The sequence below is a fragment of the Heterodontus francisci genome, chromosome 7, assembly GCF_036365525.1.
Source record: "Heterodontus francisci isolate sHetFra1 chromosome 7, sHetFra1.hap1, whole genome shotgun sequence".
In the NCBI taxonomy this organism is placed as follows: Eukaryota; Metazoa; Chordata; class Chondrichthyes; order Heterodontiformes; family Heterodontidae; genus Heterodontus; species Heterodontus francisci.
The window spans coordinates 74,264,815-74,287,220 of NC_090377.1; the positions used below are offsets into that span (position 1 = coordinate 74,264,815).

The 22,406-nt window shown below is 43.0% G+C and overlaps 1 protein-coding gene across 1 annotated transcript in view; it reads right to left on the reverse strand.

Annotated features, from left to right (window-relative positions):
- Positions 1 to 22,406, reverse strand: part of dnah9l (dynein, axonemal, heavy polypeptide 9 like) — a 563,466-nt gene that overhangs the window by 17,534 nt on the left and 523,526 nt on the right. The window contains exons 77-80 of the mRNA XM_068036275.1: positions 20,503 to 20,622; positions 15,241 to 15,483; positions 12,363 to 12,545; positions 9,637 to 9,752 (exon numbers count right to left, since the gene is read on the reverse strand). Of these exons, the coding sequence (XP_067892376.1) occupies positions 9,637 to 9,752; positions 12,363 to 12,545; positions 15,241 to 15,483; positions 20,503 to 20,622 (662 nt within the window). The remainder of the gene's footprint in view (positions 1 to 9,636; positions 9,753 to 12,362; positions 12,546 to 15,240; positions 15,484 to 20,502; positions 20,623 to 22,406) is intronic.

Sequence of the window (22,406 nt, forward strand, 5' to 3'; positions counted from 1 at the left end):
GCTGGCCAGGCCAGCATTTATTGCCCATCCCTATTTGCCCTTGAGAAGGTGGTGGTGAGCTGCCTTCTTGAACCGCTGCAGTCCATGTGGGGTAGGTACACCCACAGTGCTGTTAGGAAGGGAGTTCCAGGATTTTGACCCAGCGACAGTGAAGGAACGGCGATATAGTTCCAAGTCAGGATGGTGTGTGACTTGGAGGGGAACTTGCAGGTGGTGGTGTTCCCATGTATTTGCTGCCCTTGTCCTTCTAGTTGGTAGAGGTCGTGGGTTTGGAAGGTGCTGTCGAAGGAGCCTTGGTGCATTGCTGCAGTGCATCTTGTAGATGGTACACACTGCTGCCACTGTGCGTCGGTGGTGGAGGGCGTGAATGTTTGTAGGTGGGGTGCCAATCAAGCGGGCTGCTTTGTCCTGGATGGTGTCGAGCTTCTTGAGTGTTGTTGGAGCTGCACCCATCCAGGCAAGTGGAGAGTATTCCATCACACTCCTGACTTGTGCCTTGTAGATTGTGGACAGGCTTTGGGGAGTCAGGAGGTGAGTTACATGCCTCAAGACTCCTAGCCTCTGACCTGCTCTTGTAGCCACGGTATTTATATGGCTACTCCAGTTCAGTTTTTGGGTCCAGGTATCATTCTTGTAAACCTACGTTGCGCTCCCTCCAAGGCCAATATATCCTTCCTAAGGTGTGGTGCCCAGAACTGCTCACAGTACTCCAAGTGGGGTCTAACCGGGGTTTTGTACAGCTGCAGCATAACCTCTGTGTCTTCATACTCCAATCCTCTAGATATAAAGGCTAGCATTCCATGAGCCTTTTTGATTATTTTCTGCACTTGCTCGTGGCATTTTAAAGATCTATGCACCTGAACCCCCAAGTCTCTTTGGACATCCACTGTACTTAACCTCTTCCCATTTAGAAAGTACCCTGCTCTATCCTTTTTTGGTCCAAATGGATAACCTCACACTTGCCTGCATTGAAATCCATCTGCCACAGTGTTGCCCATTCACCTAGTCTGTCAATATCTCCTTGCAATTTTATGCTATCATCTAGACTGTCTGCCTAACTTTGTATCATCAGCAAATTTGGATATATGACTTACTATGCCATCATCCAAGTTGTTAATGAATAATGGGAATAATTGAGGCCCCAACACAGATCCCTGCCAATCAGAGTAGTTACCCATTATCCCCACTCTGTCGCCTACCACTCAACCAACTTCCTAACCATGTCAATAATTTTCCCTCAACTCCATGGGCTTCTACCTTAGTTAACAGTCTGTTATGTGGGACTTTATCAAATGCCTTCTGGAAGTCCATATAAATAACATCCATAGACACTCCCTTGTCTACTACCTTAGTCACCGCTTCAAAAAATTCAATGAGATTTGTCAGGCATGATCTTCCTGTTATGAATCCATGCTGGCTGTCCCTGATTAACTGAATTTTTTCTAGGTGTTCAGTCACCCTATCCCTGATTATATACTCCAGCAACTTGCCTGCCACAGATGTCAGGCTAACTGGTCTGTAATTTCCTTGGTTCCCCCTTTCACCCTTCTTAAAAAGTGGAGTGACATGTGCAACTTTCCAATCCAGAGGGACCACTCCTGAATCTAGGGAACTCTGAAAGACTATAGTTAGGGCATCTACAATGTGCTCCCCTACTTCCTTTAACACCCTCGGATGGAAACCATCAGGTCCTGGCGATCTCTCACTCTTTAGTTCCATTAATCTCCTTGTTACTGATGTTTTACTTATGTTAATTGTATTAAGTCCTTGTCCCCTATTGGCTATTAATTTTTTCAGGACTTCCGGCAAGTTATCCTCCTTTTCAACTGTAAATACTGAGGCAAAGTAATTGTTCAACATGTCTGCCATTTCCCCATTATCAATGACAATATCTCCATTTTCAGCTTTTAGTGGGCCTACATTGCTCTTGACCACCCGCTTTCTCTTTATGTAACTATAAAATTTCTTCCTATTGATTTTGGTGTCCCTTGCAAGTTTCCTTTCATAATCCCTTTTAGTAGCTCTTATAAGCTGCTTTGTGACCCTTTGCTGGTGTTTGTATCGATCTCATTCGGCTGGATCTGTGCTGCGTTTTGAATTTTTGTAAGCCCTTTTAGTTTTATGCTATCCCTAATCTCTTTATTTGTCCATGGCTGTTTTTTCTGTGAAGTGGAGCTTTTTCCTCTCAGGGGTATATACTTGCTCTGTATTTCGTTAAATGTTTCTTTAAATATTCTCCACTGTTCTTCAGTCGTTTGACCCATTAACAGATCTTCCCAGTTTACCATGGACAGTCTCTGTCTCATCCCGTTAAAGTCAGCCTTACCCAAGTCTAAAATTCTAGTAGCTGATTCGTGCTATTCACTTTCGAACGCTACCTTGAATTCAATCATGTTGTGATCACTATTTGATAAGTGTTCACGCACAGTTAGGCTACTAATTAAATTTGGCTCATTACTCATAAGTAAATCCAATATTGCCTGTCCCCTGGTTACATCTAGGACATATTTCTGTAGGAAACTATCCTGGACACATTCCAGAAATTTACTACCTTTCTGACAGGTGCTCGATCTCCCAATCTATGTGTAAGTTAAAATCCCCCATTAATACTACTCTGCTTTTGTTACACATTTGCCTAATTTGTGCATTTATACAATCTAACACCTCAGAACTGCTACCAGGGGGTCTATAAACTACACCTATTACAGTTTTAGATCCTTTTCTGTTCCTCAGTTCCACCCATAAGGTCTCCACTGGATGCTTTCCCCTCTTATATCCTCCCTCACCAATGAGGTGATATTATTTCTAATCAGTAAGGCTACTCCACCCCCTCTGCCATTTTCCCTGTCCCTCCTGTAAACTTTATAACCAGGTATATTTAGTTCCCAGTCCTGACCATCCTGCAGCCACGTCTCCGCAATGGCCACCACATCATAATCTTCCATTTGAATTTGCACCTGCAGCTCATCTAGTTTATTCCTTACACTCCGTGCATTTGTATATAGAACTCTTATTTGGGCTTAACCCCCTAACCTGTCCCTCAGCAGTGATGCTTTATTCGCCTGTTTATTATTTCTCTCTTCTGGTTTAATCAGTATACTTCTTGCAGTTTTGCCATCAAAGACTGTTTCTCTACTCTCTGCCCTGTTACTTGTTTTTGAAACTGTATTGACTTCCCCTGAGGCCTCCCCCTCCCCCCCATTTACTAGTTTAAAGTCCTTGTGCCCACCCTATTTATCCTTTCCACTGGGACACTGGTCCCAGTTTGGTTCAGGTGGAGCCCGTCCCAACTGTACAGTTCCCTCCTGTCCCAATACTGATGCCAGTGCCCCATGAAATGGAACCCCTCTTTCCCACACCACTCCTTTAGCCAAGTGTTTACTTCCCTAATTTTCTTATCCCTATGTCAATTTGCATGTGGTTCGGGTAATAATCCAGAGATTAAAACCCTTGAGGACCTGTTTTTTAATTTTGTTCCTAATTCCTGATAATCCCCAAACAGGTCCTCTTGCCTAGTCTTCCCTATGTGTTTCTATGTTGTTTGTCCCAACATGGACCACAACAACTGGATCCTCCCCTCCCTCTCCAATATCCTTTCAAGCCGGTTAGAGATGTCCCGGTTAGAGAGGGTTCCGAAGAAGGGTCACTGACCCGAAACATTAACTCTGCTTCTCTTTTCACAGATGCTGCCAGACCTGCTGAGTGGTTCCAGCATTTCTTGTTTTTATTTTATATTAGAGATGTCCCTCACCCTGGCACCGGGTAGGCAACATACCATGCGGGACTCTGGGTCCTGCTTACAAAGGATGCTATCAGTACCCCTCATTATGGAATCCCCTACCACTACCACTTTTCTTTTTGCTCCCCCCGATTGAATGGCCTCCTGTACCACGGTGCAGTGGTCAGTTTGCTCATCCTCCCTACAGTCCTTTTCCTCATCCACACAGGGAGCAAGTACCTCGTACCTATTAGACAAGGTCAAGAGCTGAGGTTCCTCTATTGCTGAATTCAGGATCCCTCCCCCTGCCTCACTTGCAGTCACACCCTCCTGTCCCTGACCACTGGCCAAATTTGAGATACTTAATCTGCAGGGTGTGAATGCCTTAAGCACAGTGTCCAGGAACCTCTCCCCCTCCCTGATGTGCTACAGTGAAGCTCGGACTCCAGCCCATCAACTCTGAGCTGAAGTTCTTCGAGCTGCAAGCACTTGCTGAAGATGTGGTCACTGTGGCTCGCAATGGGATCGACCAGCTCCCACATCATGCAGCTATGGCACATCACCTGCCCTGCCATCTCTACTTTAGTTAATTAGTTTTTCAAATTAGTTTTTCAAATTTAGTGCAGATTCCCTACCAGTTTTCCTGTGACGTCATTTTTTTCAGGTTTTTCTCAGTTTCAGTTGGAACACTGAAGCAGTGAAAGCAGCTCCGCCCCTCCGGGTCCGCTCTACCACTGCTCCCCGGTGACTAGGCTGCGAAATTCTCGAGGTAAGTTATTTATGCTCACAGCTCTGATGCAAACAGGTAGCTTCTTCCCTGCTCTCTCTGTTGATTGTGACGTCTCTATGATGTCACTTTTCAATTTTTCCCCTGCTCCGCTCTCCCACTCTCTCAGACTCCGGTCTCCGACTCTGATTTGGCACGCTTTTTAAACCTCCAGCTCCTCAGGGCATGCTCCGCTCTCCCACTTTCTCAGACTCCGGTCTCCGACTCTGATTTGGCGCGCTTTTTAAACTTCCGGCTCCTCAGGCTGTGCTCCGCTCTCCAATTCTCTCAGACTCCGATCGAGTCAAGAGCGACGTCTCAACACATTCCATCTTCGCTGCCTCCGGAGAATCCTTGGCATCAGGTGGCAGGACCATATCTCCAACACAGAAGTCCTCGAGGCGGCCAACATCTCCAGCATATACACCCTACTGAGCCAGTGGAGCTTGAGATGGCTTGGCCATGTGAGCCGCATGGAAGATGGCAGGATCCCCAAGGACGCATTGTACAGCAAGCTCGTCACTGGTATCAGACCCTCTGGCCGTCCATGTCTCTGCTTTAAAGTTGTCTGCAAACGCGACATGAAGTCCTGTGACATTGACCACAAGTCGTGGGAGTCAGTTGCCAGTGATCGCCAGAGCAGGCGGACAGCCATAAAGGTGGGGCTAAAGAGTGGCGAGTCGAAGAGACTTAGCAGTTGGCAGGAAAAAAGACAGAAGTGCAAGGAGAGAGCCAATCGTGTAACAGTCCCGACAATCAATTTTATCTGCAGCACCTGTGGAAGAGTCTGTCACTCTAGAATTGGCCTTTATAGCCACTCCAGGCATTGCTCCACAAACCACTGACCACCTCTAGGCACTTACCCATTGTCTCTCAAGACAAGGAGGACAAAGAAGTAGTAAACCTCCAGAGTGTATATGTGTGAAAGTTGGTGCGTTTGTTTGTTATTTTATTAGTTTGGTTTAGGTACAATAAAGTTAACCTCTTTCTTTGTTAACTTAAGAAAACCTGTCTGAATGGTTCTGGTTATGATCGTAGCAAGTAAATAATCAAACACCTACTGAATTGGCCAGTACATCCACTTTAAGAAAGAATTAAACCTGTCAAACAAGGAGAGTGTTACGACCAGGTGAGAAAGAGGTAGGGTTCCCTTTCAGCCTTCACCTGATCTTACCGTAACAGGGTTTAATTTTAAATACATGGTGTTTTTAACTCCCCCTTGGTGAATCCTTGTTCACCACTTTCCAATTATAGGGCAAAGAAACCAGCACAACCAGGTTTTCTTAGGTTTAAAGAAGAATGACTGAAATTTTATTAAACTTAAACTCTAATTCAGTTAATTCCCAAGGCTACTTGACGCACCCACGCTAGCATGCATACGTGATACACACATGCAAATAGAGACGGAAAAGAGCAGAAAAAGTGGAAATGTTTGAGGTAATATCTGAAGATTTTTTGTTCTGGTTCTTTGAACTCACTGTAGAGTCCTTGATTGTTGGTAGATCTTGCTTTTTGTTGGGGCCTAGTATTCTTCTTAAACCTTGTTCGCTGCAGTAGACTTTTCTCCCTTGGGGTTCATGTGCCTTCAGTGGATTTGGAGTTCTGTGAGAAAGAGATGAAGAGCCGGACAGGGGAATCTTCTCAGTCCAGGAGCAAACAGATACTCTCATTCAAACTGTTTAAACAATTCAGAAAAACCCAGGTTGCTAACCAGGTTAGTCATGTGACTAACTGGTCCAACCACGTCTTGGATTGTATCACTTTAGCAGTCTCGGGAATGCTCCTCTTACACACAATACCTGGTGATCAATGTCCATTGTGGGTTGAATGTGTCAGGGAATAGTCCTTTGCCCTTCCAATCACCGTCTGTTAATATGCAACTATCTTTTCCAGCCACAGCTGATCTGTTTAACAAGTCCTTTCTTCACTCTAGTAACAGTTTAAAATCAATGCTCATGACAAAATTAATGTTCCCCATTCTTGGCAGGTGGGGGCCTGTCGACCCGGTGTCCCTATCTTTAAAAATCACATTAGTGATCACAACTTGATATCACATAGTTCTGATGGTCACTGACCCGAAACGTTTTTTTAGTTTTTAGTTTTAGAGATACAGCACTGAAACAGGCCCTTCGGCCCACCGAATCTGTGCCGACCATCAACCACCCATTTATACTAATCCTACACTAATTCCATATTCCTACCACATCCCCAGCTGTCCCTATATTTCCCTACTACCTACCTATACTAGGGGCAATTTATAATGGCCAATTTACCTATCAACCTGCAAGTCTTTGGCATGTGGGAGGAAACCGGAGCACCCGGAGGAAACCCACACAGACACAGGGAGAACTTGCAAACTCCACACAGGCAGTACCCAGAATTGAACCCGGGTCGCTGGAGCTGTGAGGCTGCGGTGCTAACCACTGCGCCACTGTGCCGCCCCACGTTAACTCTGTTTCTCGCTCCACAGATGTTGCCAACCTGCTGAGTATTTCCAGCATTTCTTGCTTTTATTTCAGATTTCCAGCATCTGCAGTATTTTGCTTTTATTATATTGATATCCCATAAAATGGATCGAAAAATATTCTGAAAATAATACCACAGATCAATAATAACTGAATTGAATCTGATGGACCATTTTTCTATCAGTAATATTGGGGACGATTTTCGATTCGTGCATAAGTTGAAATGGGCAACTGGTATGTCTGTCTATTGCAAAATCATGGTAGGTTGAATATTGGCAGGAGTGGAACAGTAAATGGGGTGCTGCAATTTTCAGCCTGCTACCACTCCATTCACGTTCGAAAATCACTCCCCAAAAGGACAATCATTACGAAATTCTGGGGCAGATTTTCAACTTGCTGCTTGGTTTCGTTTCTGTATAACAGGTGGCCGATTGTGTCCTATCGCATTTTTTTTTCTAATTAGTCCTGGGCATTTTGAAACCTCCTAAGAATTTTGTTTTATTGTTCATTAATTACTCAAATTCAAAAACAATGAAATACCTATTGTCTCAATGACAATTTTGCAGGGGACGAAATTACAATAAAAAAAAAACAATTTGCACTTTTAGTGCTATTGCCACAATTAAATACAAGTCAAAAAATACAATTCAACTGCATTTATATGACTGACAAGGTTTTTTACTTCACTCATTCACAACTAACAATGTCACCAGATGATGGTGGATTACCGCAACACTAGAATGAATCCAGGATATAACAAGTAATCTCACAAGACAGCACTCAATCTGTCATACAAATGTTATTTGTGGAAACTAGTCAGTTTCAGGAAGGAGCTGAAGTATGTCTCATAACATAAAGGTTCAAATATGATTGTTTTTCAATTTCATGCTTTCTCTGGTGTGTATTGCATCGTACTAAAATAAACAGCTTCATGTACCGATGGTTTAAAGGATAATTATATTCTGTGGAGTATTTTGTCTTGTGAAGATTAAAAAATATATGTGCAACCATTTGCAGTAGCAGTTATGCCTTGCAGAAGAAATGGCATTAATGATAAGTGGGTCTATTTATAGTGTGAAATCCCAGACTGTGCTTAAAATGATTGAGCCCTGGCAGATCACATGCTTGATATAATTGGTATACAACAGTGGCTAGCCCAAATTGTACCTGATTATTAATCAAAGTATCCTGAGAGAACTAAATTTTGTATTGTACTGCTGATCTGGCAAACTGTTATTTTTCTTCACCTGTGGTCATTTCTGACAATGGATACAAGATAAATGTAAACTTATTTATAAACACAAAATGGATGGTCAGGAATGAATTATAGATATGCACAGTGTCTGTCATTTGCTTTTTAATTTATACATCAGTAAGCAGCTGAGCCACTCATATTCAGAAGCTCCAAACTATCCTGAAAATCGAATTCACCCTGGTCATTATTTATTCTATTTATATTGAACAGTTTGTTGTTACTTTAATTTTGGAATTGTTGTCTATTGATCCACTGCTACATTAGAGTATGCATTAAAATCAAGAACATTTTATACAACTTCGAATTTTTCTAAGCAATTTAAAAGTAGCAAATTTAAAGTAATTTTATATATACTTAGCAATTTTACTTAGTGTTTGATGGGGACTGGGTGGCTAGGTGCCTTTTCATATCTTGGCCTGGATTTGAATTTAGTCCAAGCTAATAGTTTGACCTCTAGATGTAAGAATCCTGTACAAAATCAGTTTGGGCTGTCTCAACCCAGTACCCTGCTCCCAGCAGGTGTAGACCCACAGATTGAAACTGCCCAAAACTTGACACTAATGCCAGCTTTCAGACCAACATTAGCAAATGGAGGAAAATTACTTTATCTACCTCACATATCCAAACTTTGAATGGACGGTAACTAAACTACCTTTCGGTAGAGAATTTCCTGAGGTTAACTGTTTTTGAATAGTAAAGTTTTTTTGACAAAGGAAACAGAAAATATGTAATCTTCTACCTTTCATAGCTGATACCTTTCCTATGTACTTCTCTTTAAGGAACTGGGTTCTTTACTACATCTTATCACATTAAACAACATTGCAAGAGAAACACTTGACTGTATTGAATGCCCTGTTTTTTTCCGACAACATCCTATGATTAAATGATTTCCAACAATTCCAAACTTTTTCATGCAGGTCCTCATTAGCATTGTATAATGTTGGTATATTACAGATAACTAGGAGAAAGGATTACTCCATAGTAAGGATGATGAAATATTGGTAAAGAAATTAAGGGATGGCTATACAGTATAATTTTCATAGTTATTATTTGGTGGAATAAATGTTGCTGTACTGCATGCTGTCATGCACATGAGCACACAAAGTCTTCATTTGGAGTGGATAAGACATTTTCTATTATGACTACTATTAAACATGATTCCTTGCTTGCATTTCTCATACCATACTGGTCCCAGGAGACTCGTTATGCATTATGCAAGTAGATACCGAATGGTTTGTGACTAACAGATCAGTGTGATGTATAATAGCTACATCAAAACACTGTCGTAGTGGGGGGAAAAAATCACAGCAAAAATCCCAATAAAAGACCAAGCAACCCTAATTTCCATACAAGAAATACTGAGCAATTCTAGTGGCGCTTTGACAGACAGAATGCCATGCACAAGCTGTTTGTGTCTTGACATGCTACTTACCACTGTGCTAGACTGTACGTTGATGGATATGCCAGCTTGGTCCAGGTGTCAGGAACATTATCAAAGAAAAGTGCTGTCTGTAGTAGCTCCATCTCAGAGGAAATTGCCAACTCACCCTAACAAAAGCAAGAAGAAATGCATTGTTTGTAGTTTAAAGGAGGTTGTGATACGAAGATGTGATAAATAACCCAGTCTTTTCAGTGAAGAACATATTTAAGTGTAATATTTGAAAAAGGCTGCTATTTCATCAGCTATGAAAGGTAGAAAATTACATATTTTCTCTTTCCTTGCTTTTAGATTGCCTCCAATCGAGTTAAAGTTTGTTCAAAATGCAGAGAGTACAATAACATTCGGTAGTCAGGCATCAGTGTTCCAAACAGAAAATCGGAATTAAGATTACAGTTTGCTTTGCTTGCTTTGATAGCAGTAGGATCAATTGTAAGAATAAGCTAACAGGAAATTATTTAGGGTTATATTTTCTTTTTTGATAACTTTAGCAAAAACTAAATATGTATGTAACATAGGTGACTATATTACTAGTGAACTATGCCACTTTGGTTAGTGCTGTTCTTGCCATTTTTATCCTCAACATGGATTTATGAATGATAGCAAAAAGTGAGAAAAAACATATATTTCTATTAATTAAGATCGTCACTAAGAAACTCATGCAGTATGCTGCAGTTGCACATTCAACTGAAAAAGTGAGTATTTTACTCCAGATCAGATTTGGAGTTAATGGGGAATAAATTGCCCCATGTCATATTTAACTAACTTGATTGATTTTTTTTGATGAGGCAATAGAGAGGGTTGATGAGGGTAGTGTGGTTGATGTGGTGTACATAGACTTCCAAAAGGAATTTGATAAAGTGCCACATAACTGGCTTGTCAAAGTTGAAGCACAATGAATAAAAGGGGCAGTGGCAGCATGGTTACAAAATTGGCTGGTTGACAGGGAATAGAGAATAGTGGAGAACAGCTGTTTTTGTGACTAGAGAAAGGTATACAGTGGGGTTCCCCACGGGTTGGTACTCAGACAACTGCTTTTCTTGATGTATATTAATGACCTTTACTGGGGTGTACAGGGCACAATTTCAAAATTTGCAGGTGACACAAAACTTGCAAGTATTGTAAACTGTGACGAGGATAGTGATGGACGTCAAGAGGACATAGGCTGGTAGAATGGGTGGGCATGTGGCAGATGAAATTTAATGCAGGGAAGGATGAAGTGATACATTTTGGTAGGAAAAACGAGGAGAGGCAACATAAAATAAAGGGTACAATTCTAAAGGGGTCTGGACAGAGTAGATGGAGAGAAACTTCCCATTTTGTGGAAGGGTCGAGAACTAAAGGACACCAATTTAAGGTGAATGGAAAAAGAACCAATGGTGACATGAGGAAAAGCTTTTTTACGCAGTGAATGGTTAGGATCTGGAATGCACTGCCAGAGAGGATGTTGGAGGCAGATTCAATTGTGGCTTTCAAAAGGGAATTGGATAAGCAGCTGAAGAGAAAAAAGATTGCAGGGCTATGGGAAAAGGATGGGGGAGTGGGACTAGCTGAGTTACTCTTGCAGAGAGCTGGCACAGACACAACAAGCTGAATAGTCTCATTCTGTGCTGAAACCATTCTATGATTCTATGCTGCGTGCATTTTGTGGGTACAAAATGAGATTCAGGTGGTGGTGTCCCAGGCCAATGTCCTCCCCTTACCTGAAAGTGCGCTGGTTGTATTATTGGAAGACACTGACTTTCAAGTATCTAGGACACCTGTCTGAAACAGGCATTAGGCCCCTTGAGCATGCTAATCAGGGTCCTAATACTGGTTTTAGGATCCCACTCCCAAATATGACAAAAACTGGGCACAGCAGTTTTTATTTTATGCTGCAGTCTAATCAGTGGTCCTTAAAGGGACTGCTGGAGGCATCAAATGAAAAGGCAAGTAATTTTTTTTGTAAAAATTATATTTATTTGGAGCTAGAAAGAGCAATTGTGTTCCACCTGGCTCCAGAACAGTCGGTGCAGGCCACTACTGGTTAGTGCTTGTTCCCCTCCTGTTTGCCTCTGCTCCTCTCAGGGCTTACCAATGGGAGAGCTCAATGTCAAGCGGACTGATTTTGAGAAGGCCCTGACCAGTGAGCTGCATTGGGATACCTGACTGGCACTTGCAGGAGATGGGGAAGGCAACTGGGGAGCATAGCAGGCAAGTAAGGCCCATGACTTGCAGTAGGCAGTGGGGTATGCAATAAAGTTTGGTCTTGACAGTAATGCCCACATCCCAAGAACGAAATTAGAAATGTAGCTCCTTGCAATGTCACCACAGATAGCAACTACAGTAAATCTTCTTACACTTTTTTTGATAACCTGTGCAAATCATAAGTCTGTACATTTTTTTTGCTGAAGTATTGAGTACATTTAGAGAAAGATAAAGATAACCCCTTTCTTTTGCAGTATTTTCTAAGCAAAATGTTACAATTAGTATTAGCATTGGTTGAAAAACTGTTATTGTAATCCTTCAGGATTGAATGTGCTCACTGATGTGCAATACAGAAAATGTATTGTACGACTTTATAACTTTGAACTGTCCATTGTATAATACCTCAGTTTAATCAGAAAGAAAATGGGATGAAATACAATAAAACCCTTTGATTGTCATTATTCATTTAGAAAAACATACTGGAACATATTTCTTTGTATTGTACACTGTGTGCAATTTTATGCAAGTCTTACCTTTAGCCCCAGATCAAGTTCCTTTAATGAATGTCTCACTTCTTGAATTAGGATATTCATTCTTTCACACTCTTGGAAACAGACCAGAATGTAAGGGGAATGCTCAGCTGGTTTAGAGGTTATATCAGCCATGTTGTATTCCTCTGGTAGTTTTTCCATTATATCATCCAAGATAGCCTTTACCTTTAAAAGTAGTACAAATTGATTGATAAGTCTGATTCTTATTTAATTTTATAATATTAAGAGTTTATTAAGAGTAATATAAAACAATTTTCCTCTGTTCTTAATGTGAAAAGATTCCTTCAGTTTCATTTTCTTCAGGAATCCTACAAAAATATCAATAGATTTGTGCCAACTAAATTTTGAATATGAAATTAAATATCTTAATTCAGTAAAGCTTCACGCAGAATAAACTCTAGCTTATTTGGCTACCTTTTCTAGCCAATACATATGCCAAATAGTCAGCTGTTTAGCAAAGCAATAAGAATATTAAAACTTTGTTTGTTGCCAATAAAAAATCAGCATCTGCTGTGAATACAACATAAAGGCCAATGTAAAATATTTGGCCATTTTTTCTATTCCAAAATCTTTGGGTCAGACTAGCTTTCAAACAGATCTAGCAACTCAAAACTGAGCATCCATGAAGTGCTGTGGGCCATCAGCAGCAGCAGGATTGTATTCAACCACAATCTGTAATCTCATGGCCTGGCATATCCCCCACTCTACCATTATCATCAAGCCGGGGGACCAACCCTGGTTCAATGAAGAGTGCAGGAGGGCATTCCAGGAGCAGCACCAGGCATACCTAAAAATGAGTGTCAGCCTGGAGAAGCTACAACACAGGACTACCTGCATGCTGAACAGTGGAAGCAGCATGCAAAAGACAGAGCTAAGTGATCCCACAACCAACGGATCAGATCTAAGCTCTGCAGTCCTGCCACATCCAGTCGTGAATGGTGGTGGACAATTAAACAACTGACAGGAGGAGGAGGCTCCACAAATATCCCTGTCCTCAACAATGGGGAAGCCCAGCACATCAGTGTAAAAGACAAGGCTGAAGCATTTGCATCCATTTTCAGCCAGAAGTGCTGAGTGGATGATCCATCTCAGCCTCCTCCTGAGGTCCCCAGCATCACAGATGCCAGTCTTCAGCCAATCCGATTCATATGATATCATGAAACGGCTGAAGGCACTGGATACTGCAAAGGCTATGGGCCCTTGACAACATTCCGGCAATAGTACTGAAGATCTGTGCTCCAGAACTAACCACGTCCGTCGCCAAACTGTTCCAGTACAGCTACAACACTGGCATCTACCTGACAATGTGGAAATTTGCCCAGGTATGTCCTGTCCACAAAAAGCAGGACGAATCCAACTCGGCCAATTACCGCCCTATCAGTCCACTTCCGATCATCAGCAAAGTGATGGAAGGGGTCGTCGATGGTGCTATCAAGCGGCACTTACTCAGCAATAACCTGTTCACTGACTCTCAGTTTGGGTTCCACCAGGGCCACTTAACTCCTAAACTCATTACAGTCTTGGTCCAAACATGGACAAAAGAGCTGAACTCCAGAGGTGAGGTAAGAGTGACTGCCCTTGACATCAAGGCAGCATTTGACTGAGTTTGGCATCAAGGAGCCCGAGCAAAACTGGCGTCAATGGGAAGCGGGGGAAATCTCTCTGTTGGTTGGAGTCATACCTAGCACAAAGTAAGATGGCTGTGGTTGTTGGAGGCCAATCATCTCATTCCCAGGATATCACTGCAGGAGTTCCTCAGGGTAATGTCCTAGGCCCAAACATCTTCAGCTGCTTCATCAATGACCTTCACTCCATTATAAGGTCAAATGTGGGGATGTTTGCTGAGGTTGCACAATGTTCAGCACCATTTGCAACTCCCCAGATACTGAAGCAGCCCACGTCCATATGCAGGAACACCTGGACAACATCCAGGCTTAGGCTGATAAGTGGCAAGTAACATTTGTGCCACACAAGTGCCAGGCAATGACCATCTTAAACAAGAGAGAATCTAACCATCTCCCCTTGATGTTCAATGGCATTACCATCGCTGAATCCTCCACATTTAACATCCTGGGGGTTACCATTGACCAGAAACTGAACTGTACCAGCCACATAAAAGCTATGGCTACAAGAGCAGGTCAGAGGCTGGGAATTCTGTGCCGCGTAACTCACCTTCTGTTTCCCCAATGCCTGTCCACCATCTACAAGGCACAAGTCAGGAGTGTGATGGAATACTCCCCACTTGCCTGGATGGATGCAGCTCCAACAACACTCAAGAAGCTCAACACCATCCAGAACAAAGCAGCCCACTTGATTGGCACCCCGTCCACTACCTTAAATTTTCATTCCCTCCACCACCGACGCACAGTAGCAGCAGTGTATACCATCTACAAAATGCACTGCAGCAACTCACCAAGGCTCTTTTGACAGCACCTTCCATACCCGCGATCTCTAACACATAGAAGGACAAGGGCAGCAGATGCATGGGAACACCATCACCTGCAAGCTCCCCTCCAAGCTACACACAATCCTGACTTGGAACTATATTGCTGTTCCTTCACTGTTGCAGGGTCAAAATCCTAGAACTTGCTTCCTAACAGCACTGTTGGTGTACCTATACCCCAAGCACCACAGCGGTTCAAGAAGGCAGCTCACCACCACCTTTTCAAGGGCAATTAGAGATGGGCAATAAATGCTGGCCTCGCCAGCGACGCCCACATCACTCAAATGAAAAAAAAAGACACAACTCAACTACCTGGTAATTTTACATTTTATTTTCATTGATAGAAAATTAATTAATAATAAAGAAGTGAATAGTCTAAAAGAATTGTTTTAATTCATAAGTTTTGAATGTTCTGACCTTTTCTTCAACAGTCTGTGTTGCTCCTTCACCAGTTCTTGAATCTCTGGGCTGCAGTTCCAATAAAGTATGGAGAAGACTGTCTGAAGTTACAGTCAGGAACTCAATCTCTGCATTTGAGTGGAGACCATAATGTACAGGGCTTTCGGATGGTAACATTTCATCAATGTACCTGTGATAACCATTGTAATCTAGATTTGAATGGGCTACAAAACCAGGAGCTAAAGCCATTTTTCTTTCAAACTGTAACAAAGCAAGAAACAAGATAAAGTGTGAACGAAATCAATGCAAATTATCTAATTTATGAAAGTATGTTCACCACCTTAATTTAGGGTCTCAATATATATTGTCTTCCTCATTTAAACAATCATCCAGTCAATATTAGGCCCATTATTAACTTCAATTTGAAGAGAAGCACACAAATTTTGGAGCAAGAACAGAAAGTGGCTGAATTATGCAATTGATTCTTCAGCATCTGTAAAGAGGAAAACGGCCAATGGTTTGGATGAAGACCCTTCATCAGAATTTGGAAAAGTAAAGCAAGTAAGATCTTCTGAAAGTATAGTACTGAGCAAACATAGAGGTCAGTGAGGACAAGATCATGAGTAAGATATGCTAATTATGGGTTTAATCGACTGGAATCAGTTTTTTTAATGATTAAAAAGTTGAAGATGTGTGTTGATAACAAAGGTCATCTCATTAAGGATGTGAAAAGGCATTGGAAAGGCAAAAGGTCAATTGAAATGCTTCAAAACTGGAAGGGAATTAAGTGAAATGTGAATGGGAGAAAGTAATACAAAACTGGCACAGACAGGCAAGGGCTAAAGCAGGTAAAGTTAATGTTCAAATGTAAAAGCAAAATACTGCGGATGCTGGAAATCTGAAATAAAAACAAGAAATGCTGGAAATACTCAGCAGGTCTGGCAGCATCTGTGGAGAGAGAAGCAGAGTTAACGTTTCAGGTCAGTGACCCTTCTTCAGAGGTTAAAGTTAAAGTTCAGATCAGAGAGTTACAGTATGAAAATGAAACACTGGGTCGAATTTTACCAGACCTCGGTGATGGGATTGGACACATGGGAGGGCGCGGTAAAATCGCGGAGGAATGTTTCGGAATGGAACCCCAGTGTATTCCTGATGCCGGTCAATTTTCCCGGAGGACATTGGGCAGTGGGGCTGAGAGGATGCGTAGTGGTGGTGGGCAGACAATCAAGCCTTTTAAGAAGACAATTGATTACTATTTTGAGGTGCTTTTTAAGTTTTACCGGGGGCGCATGGGATCCATGGAGCTTCAGTGACTCGCCTGCTATAAGGAGGCGAGAGCTCAGCGGCAGGGGAGTGGTGGCTGGAGGTGGAAGCCATTGAGAGCGGCAGCGGTGCAACACAGGAAGAGTGAGAAGAACTAAAGCATGGAAGGGATAAGCTGGAGTTACTGCAAAGTGGGTGCACACATTGGAGGCAGATTATTTGAAGGTTCTCTCCGAGGTGCAACTCATGCATGGAGAGTTAGGGGATGGAAAGGCTTTGAGACCTGAATACATAAATTAGCAATGGGTTTTATGCACTCAAATAGATTTCTGGAGACTAATGGCATCAAGGGATATGGGGATAGTGTGGGAAAGTGGCGTTGAGGTTGATGATCAGCCATGATCTATTTGAATGGGGTCAGGCCCAATGGGCTGAATGGCCTACTCCTATTCCTATCTTCCTAAGAGAGGAGATTTGATAGAGGTATTCAAAATCATGAGGGCTTTCGACAGAATAGATAGGGAAAACCTGTTCCCCTTGGTGGACGGATCGAGAACAAGAGGGCACAGATTTAAGGTGACTGGCAAGAGAAGCAATGGCAACATAACGAAAAACTTTTCCTGCAGTGAGTGGTTAGGATCTGGAATGCATTGCCTAACATTGTGGTGGAGGCAGGTTCAATTGAGGCATTCAAGAGGGAATTGGTTTGTTACCTGAAAAGGAAGAATGTGCAGGACTATGGGAAGAAAGCCGGGTAGTGGCACTAGGTAAATTGCTCCTTCAGAGAGCCAGCACAGACATGACAGGCTGAATGGCCTCCTTCTGTGCTGTAACTATTCTCCATGAGGGACAGGTGTAGTCACAGGTGTCAGGCAGCAGGCTCATGAGGGTGAAAGGGGACGTGGATGAGGAGGCAAGGACGAGGGAGAAGGTGCTATGCAGCTGAAAAGATATAATGACAAAGACTCTGCTTCATGGAGATGTTGGAGCATCAGTGCCAATGAAGACTGTGTCTGTCTAGGCAGGTGGTGTCAGAGTGGTGTGCAATACTGGAGGCGGATTTAAGGCCAATGGGATGTGGTGGCCACCCATTGCCTGTGGCAGTGAAGCTCCCTGTGGCCCTCAACCTTTATGTCTCAGGATCATTCCAGGGATCCTCTAGTGACATCTGTAGGATCTCCCAGTCAGTGGTTCATCGCTGCATCAAGCTGGTCACAGATGCCTTGTACCCGAGGGCAGGCCAATAATATGCTTTTGTACAGATCAGGTCAGTCAGGCCAAAAGAGCGGAGGGATTCGTGGCCATCGGTGAATTCCCACAGCTGTAGGGAGTAATCGACTGAATGCAGAGCAGCCTGGAGCCTTCAGCAACAGGAAGGGTTTCCATTCGCTGAATGTACAACTAGTATGCAACCAACAACAACAACAACGTATATTTATATAGCGCCTTTAACAATTTAGCAACAGTGGAGGAGTCGAGAGAAGTGGGGATGAGGTAGAGCTGAGTGTCGTCAGCATATATGTGAAAACTAAAGCTGTGCTTTCGGATGATGTCACCGAGGGGCAGCATGTAGATGAAAAATAGGAGGGGGCCAAGGATAGATCCTTGGGAGACATCAGAAGTAATGGTGGAAGAGAAGCCTTTGCAAGTGATTCTCTGGTTATCATTAGATAGATACGAATGGAACCAGGTGAAAGCAGTCCCAACCAGCTGGACAACAGTGGAGAGGTGTTGGAGGAGGATGCTGTGTGGTCATCCCTGTCAAAGGCTGCAGATAGGTCGAGAAGGTTGAGGAAGGAAAGCTTACCTTTGTCACAGTCACATTGGATGTCATTTGTGACTTTAATAAGAGCTGTTTCAGTACTGTAACAGGGGCAGAAACCTGATTGGAGGGATTCAAACATGGAGTTCCGGGAATGATGGGACTGAATTTGGGAGGTGACAACATGTTCAAGGACATTTAGACAGGAAAGGAAGTTTGGAGATAGGGCAGTAGATTGCAAGAGCAGTGGGGTCGAGGGTTAGTTTTTTGAGGAGGGTGGCAGATTTAAAGGAGAGGGTCAACACCTGAAGAGAGAGAACAGTTTACAATATTGGCTAACATGGGGACCAGGAAGGGAAGTTGGGTGATCAGCCCTTTAGTGAGAATATGATTAAGGGAACACTAGGTGGGTCTCATGGACAAGATGAGCTCAGAGAGCGCATGAGGGGAGATAGGAGAGAAATATTGCCAAAGGATCCTGCAGGAGTGTGCAAGGTGCCTAGAAAGCTGTCACAACTCGTTCATCCTGAGACAGTCCCAGGTGCCTCAGTTTTACAGGCCACCTGAGCGCCTTTATGAATGAATATTGGGTGACAAGGGCTATGTGCTAAGGACGTGATTCCTTATACCTGTGTGGAATAGCAAGAGAACACCTTCAACCGCTGCCACGTGACTATAAGGGCAATCTTTGAACAGGCCATAGGCCTTCTGAAAATGAGGTTCAGATGCCTGGATAGATCTGGGGGAGCTCTGCAGTACACCCCATCCGGAGTCTCGCGTATCGTTGCGGTATGTGTGCTCTGCACAAACTGCTGCTCCTGAGAAGAGTAACCCTAATGAATGTGGACCACCTTGAGCACGCTGCCTCATCTGAGGAAAAGGAAGATTTGGAGAGGGCTCATGACCAGGTGGGCAATGGCAAATGCACCCAAGGGGCCGGGAGACAGCCGAATCACTCATACAGACATGTTTCTCCTGAGCCTCCCTTAATGTCCATGTAAACGATTCACTGCTGTCCCTCATATCGTCTTGGTGGCCTTTCCTTGAATGTCCATCTCAGTGGGCCCGTCATGACATTAAGCCAAGGAATACATTTACTATTTCCCTCATGCAGTGCAGACCTTTTCATGACCTTCTTCTCAAGAGCTCACCAGCTGCTGACAGCCCAATACTGCAGAAATGAGCACTTGAAACATTATGTGAAGCAAAACATGACCTTTCATTTGACACATTAAGCCAATCATTTGACAGTCAACAATAAACTATCACCCATTGACCCAAGTGCAACTAGGTGGTTTTACACGAACGCTCGTGGGTGCTGCTACATTGTGCTGTGCCGGCGCGTGCAGCTGAAGTGGAGGCAGGCTGCTTGCCTTTCTCCTCCGGTGCATCAGATGATCGTGGCAGATGTCTTCTATGTGCCTGAGGTCTAGAGGAGCCCCGACACGTGGTGGGGGGGGGGAGGGGGAGGGGGTGCTACCTGCATCTGTACAGGAGTCGCCTCTGTTATAGCAGCTTCACGAAGCATTGGTACAACTGTCAAAGGGGCCAAGGAGCTGCCATCGACACCAGGAGCACCCTGTGAGGAGACTCCAGGAGCTTCAGGCAGCCCTCATTCACCCCTTCAAGGCCCACCTGTCCTTCAGTGTTTCAGCACTCGGCGAGAGGTCCAGATGTCTTGGACCCATTGCGCCCAAGAGCTCATGGATGAGACAATAGATAGTATGCAGGCCAGCGTGGACCTCCTGTATCCACTGGGTGGTATGCTGCATATGGCTCTCCATGAGGCTCACCACTCTCTCAGTGGATGAGGCCATTTGTTCACACACTAGATACATGGCATTACAAAAAGATAGAGAGAAAAGTGGAGAAGAGAGAAAATGACAAGTGAAGAAGACCAAAAGAGAGAAAAATGAAGAGAACCAGAGGTGATTGCGAAGATAGTTAATGTAAGATTTGCTGCTATTTTTTCATAGACTTATCAATGTCCATAGCTATTCAATTGTGACAGGTAGTGCAAAACTGCTTGTGAATTAATAATTTACATAAAATGTGAAAACATGGAAAGGTTAATATTTGATGAACAATTTGATTGCACATAAATGTTGATTTAAGATGAAAGATTTATTATCTAGATGTTATTCAGTACTAGATAACTGGACACAAATTTCCAGTAGGGGGAGACCCAGCTCCAGTAACATGAAATTTCAGACAGCCTTGCACAATTCAGAATCACATTCACCAAGACAGAATACCTGGTTAGGTTGCATGTACTCTTCCAGATAAGTACGACACAGCCTTCGGTCCCAGTCATCAGTAATATGACCACCATACATAATTTCACCAAACAGGTAGCGCAGATCTTCCCATGGTACCTAAAACCTCAAATAATTTAGTCAAGGTGTATATTTAAAACAGAATATTAATACATTCTACATTTATGAATGAATACTTTACACATATCATTTATTAATGTGGTCATAATAAACATAACTTAGTGAGCCTTATGCTTTAATAATAGTGAGACAATTAAAGAATAGGAAAAGTTACCATCAACAGCAACCTCACAGCTTTTTTTTGTTTCATGCGATGTGTCACTGACAAGGCCAGCATTTGTTGCCCATCTCTAATTGCCCTTGAGAATGTGGTGGTGAGCCTCCTTCTTGAACGGCTGCAGTCCATGTCGTGTAGCAATACTCACAGTGTTGTTAGGAAGGGAGTTCCAGGACTTTGACCCAGCGACAGTGGAGGAACAACGATATAATTCCAAGCCAGGATTGTGCGTGGCTTGGAGGGGAAATTGCCGTTGGTGGTGTTCCCATGCATCTGCTGCCCTTGTCCTTCTAGGTGGTAGAGGTCGCGGGTTTGGAAGGTGCTGTCGAAGGAGACGTGGTGAGTTGCTACAGTGCATGTTGTATATAGTATACACTGCTGCCACTACATGCCAGTGGTGGATGGAGTGAATATTTAAGTTGGTGGATGGGGTGCTGATCAAGTGGGTTGCTTTGCCCTGGATGGTGTCGAGCTTCTTGAGTGTTGTTGGACCTGCACCCACCCAGGTAGGTGCAGAGTATTCCATCACACTCCTGACATGTGCCTTGTAGATGGCTGACAGGTTCTGGGAGACAGGAGGTGAGTTACTCACCACAGAATTCCTGGTCTCTGACCTGCTCTTGTAGCCACAGTATTTATGTGGCTACTCTAGTTCAGTTTCTGGTCAATGGTAACCACTAGGACATTGATAGTGGGGGATTCAGCAACAGTAATGCCATTGAATGTCATGGGGAAATGGTTAGATTCTCGCTTGTTGGAGATGATCATTGCCTGGCACTTGTGTGGCACAAATGTTACTTGCCACTTATCAGCCCAAGCCTGAATGTTGACCAGGTCTTGCTGCATATGGACACAGACTGCTCTCATATAAAACGATCAATCATTCATAGAATAAATACAATACTGCACCATTGATGATGAATTCTTGATATTCTTTCACTCTTGCACAACTGACTAACTGAATTATGGATATTTCACACTCTAAGCAGAATTCCAAAAATGAGACATCACTGACATGAGATCACATAATTTTAAACCAAATTTATCATCTGTTTAACAATAGGATGATCAAGGTTGTTCAATAAACAAAGTCAATTTTATCTGCCTAGTTATTGACACACTTATGGGGACCTCCTGTCTTAACACCTGAAAGGCAGCCTCAGATGCCAAAGGAAAACAATGATGTTATTGCAGAAAACATGATCATTAATGTATTAATATTTATATATCTATAGAAATAGGAACAACATTCTTGTAAGTCAGAAAATAAAGAAAAAAATACAGAATTATAAAGACACTGTGCTCATGCTGGGTGGTTTACTCAGTCCCAGATGACCAGAAATCAGATAACTTCATGGACCCTCCAATAACCCCTGCAGGTACCCAGAACCCAGTTTCAAGATCTAAGGTCTGGAAAAAAAATCTTAAGTTTCATTTGATGATCTGTTTTTGGAAATTTACATGAACCTTTCCTTCTAATTAAATTTCGTTTTAAGTTTGTGAAAAATAGTAAAATGTGTTTTAAGTGATGACAAATAAAGGTCATCAGTTCGATGACTTTTTGCCATATCTTTGTAGACATGTGTCCAAAATGCCAAAACTGTTC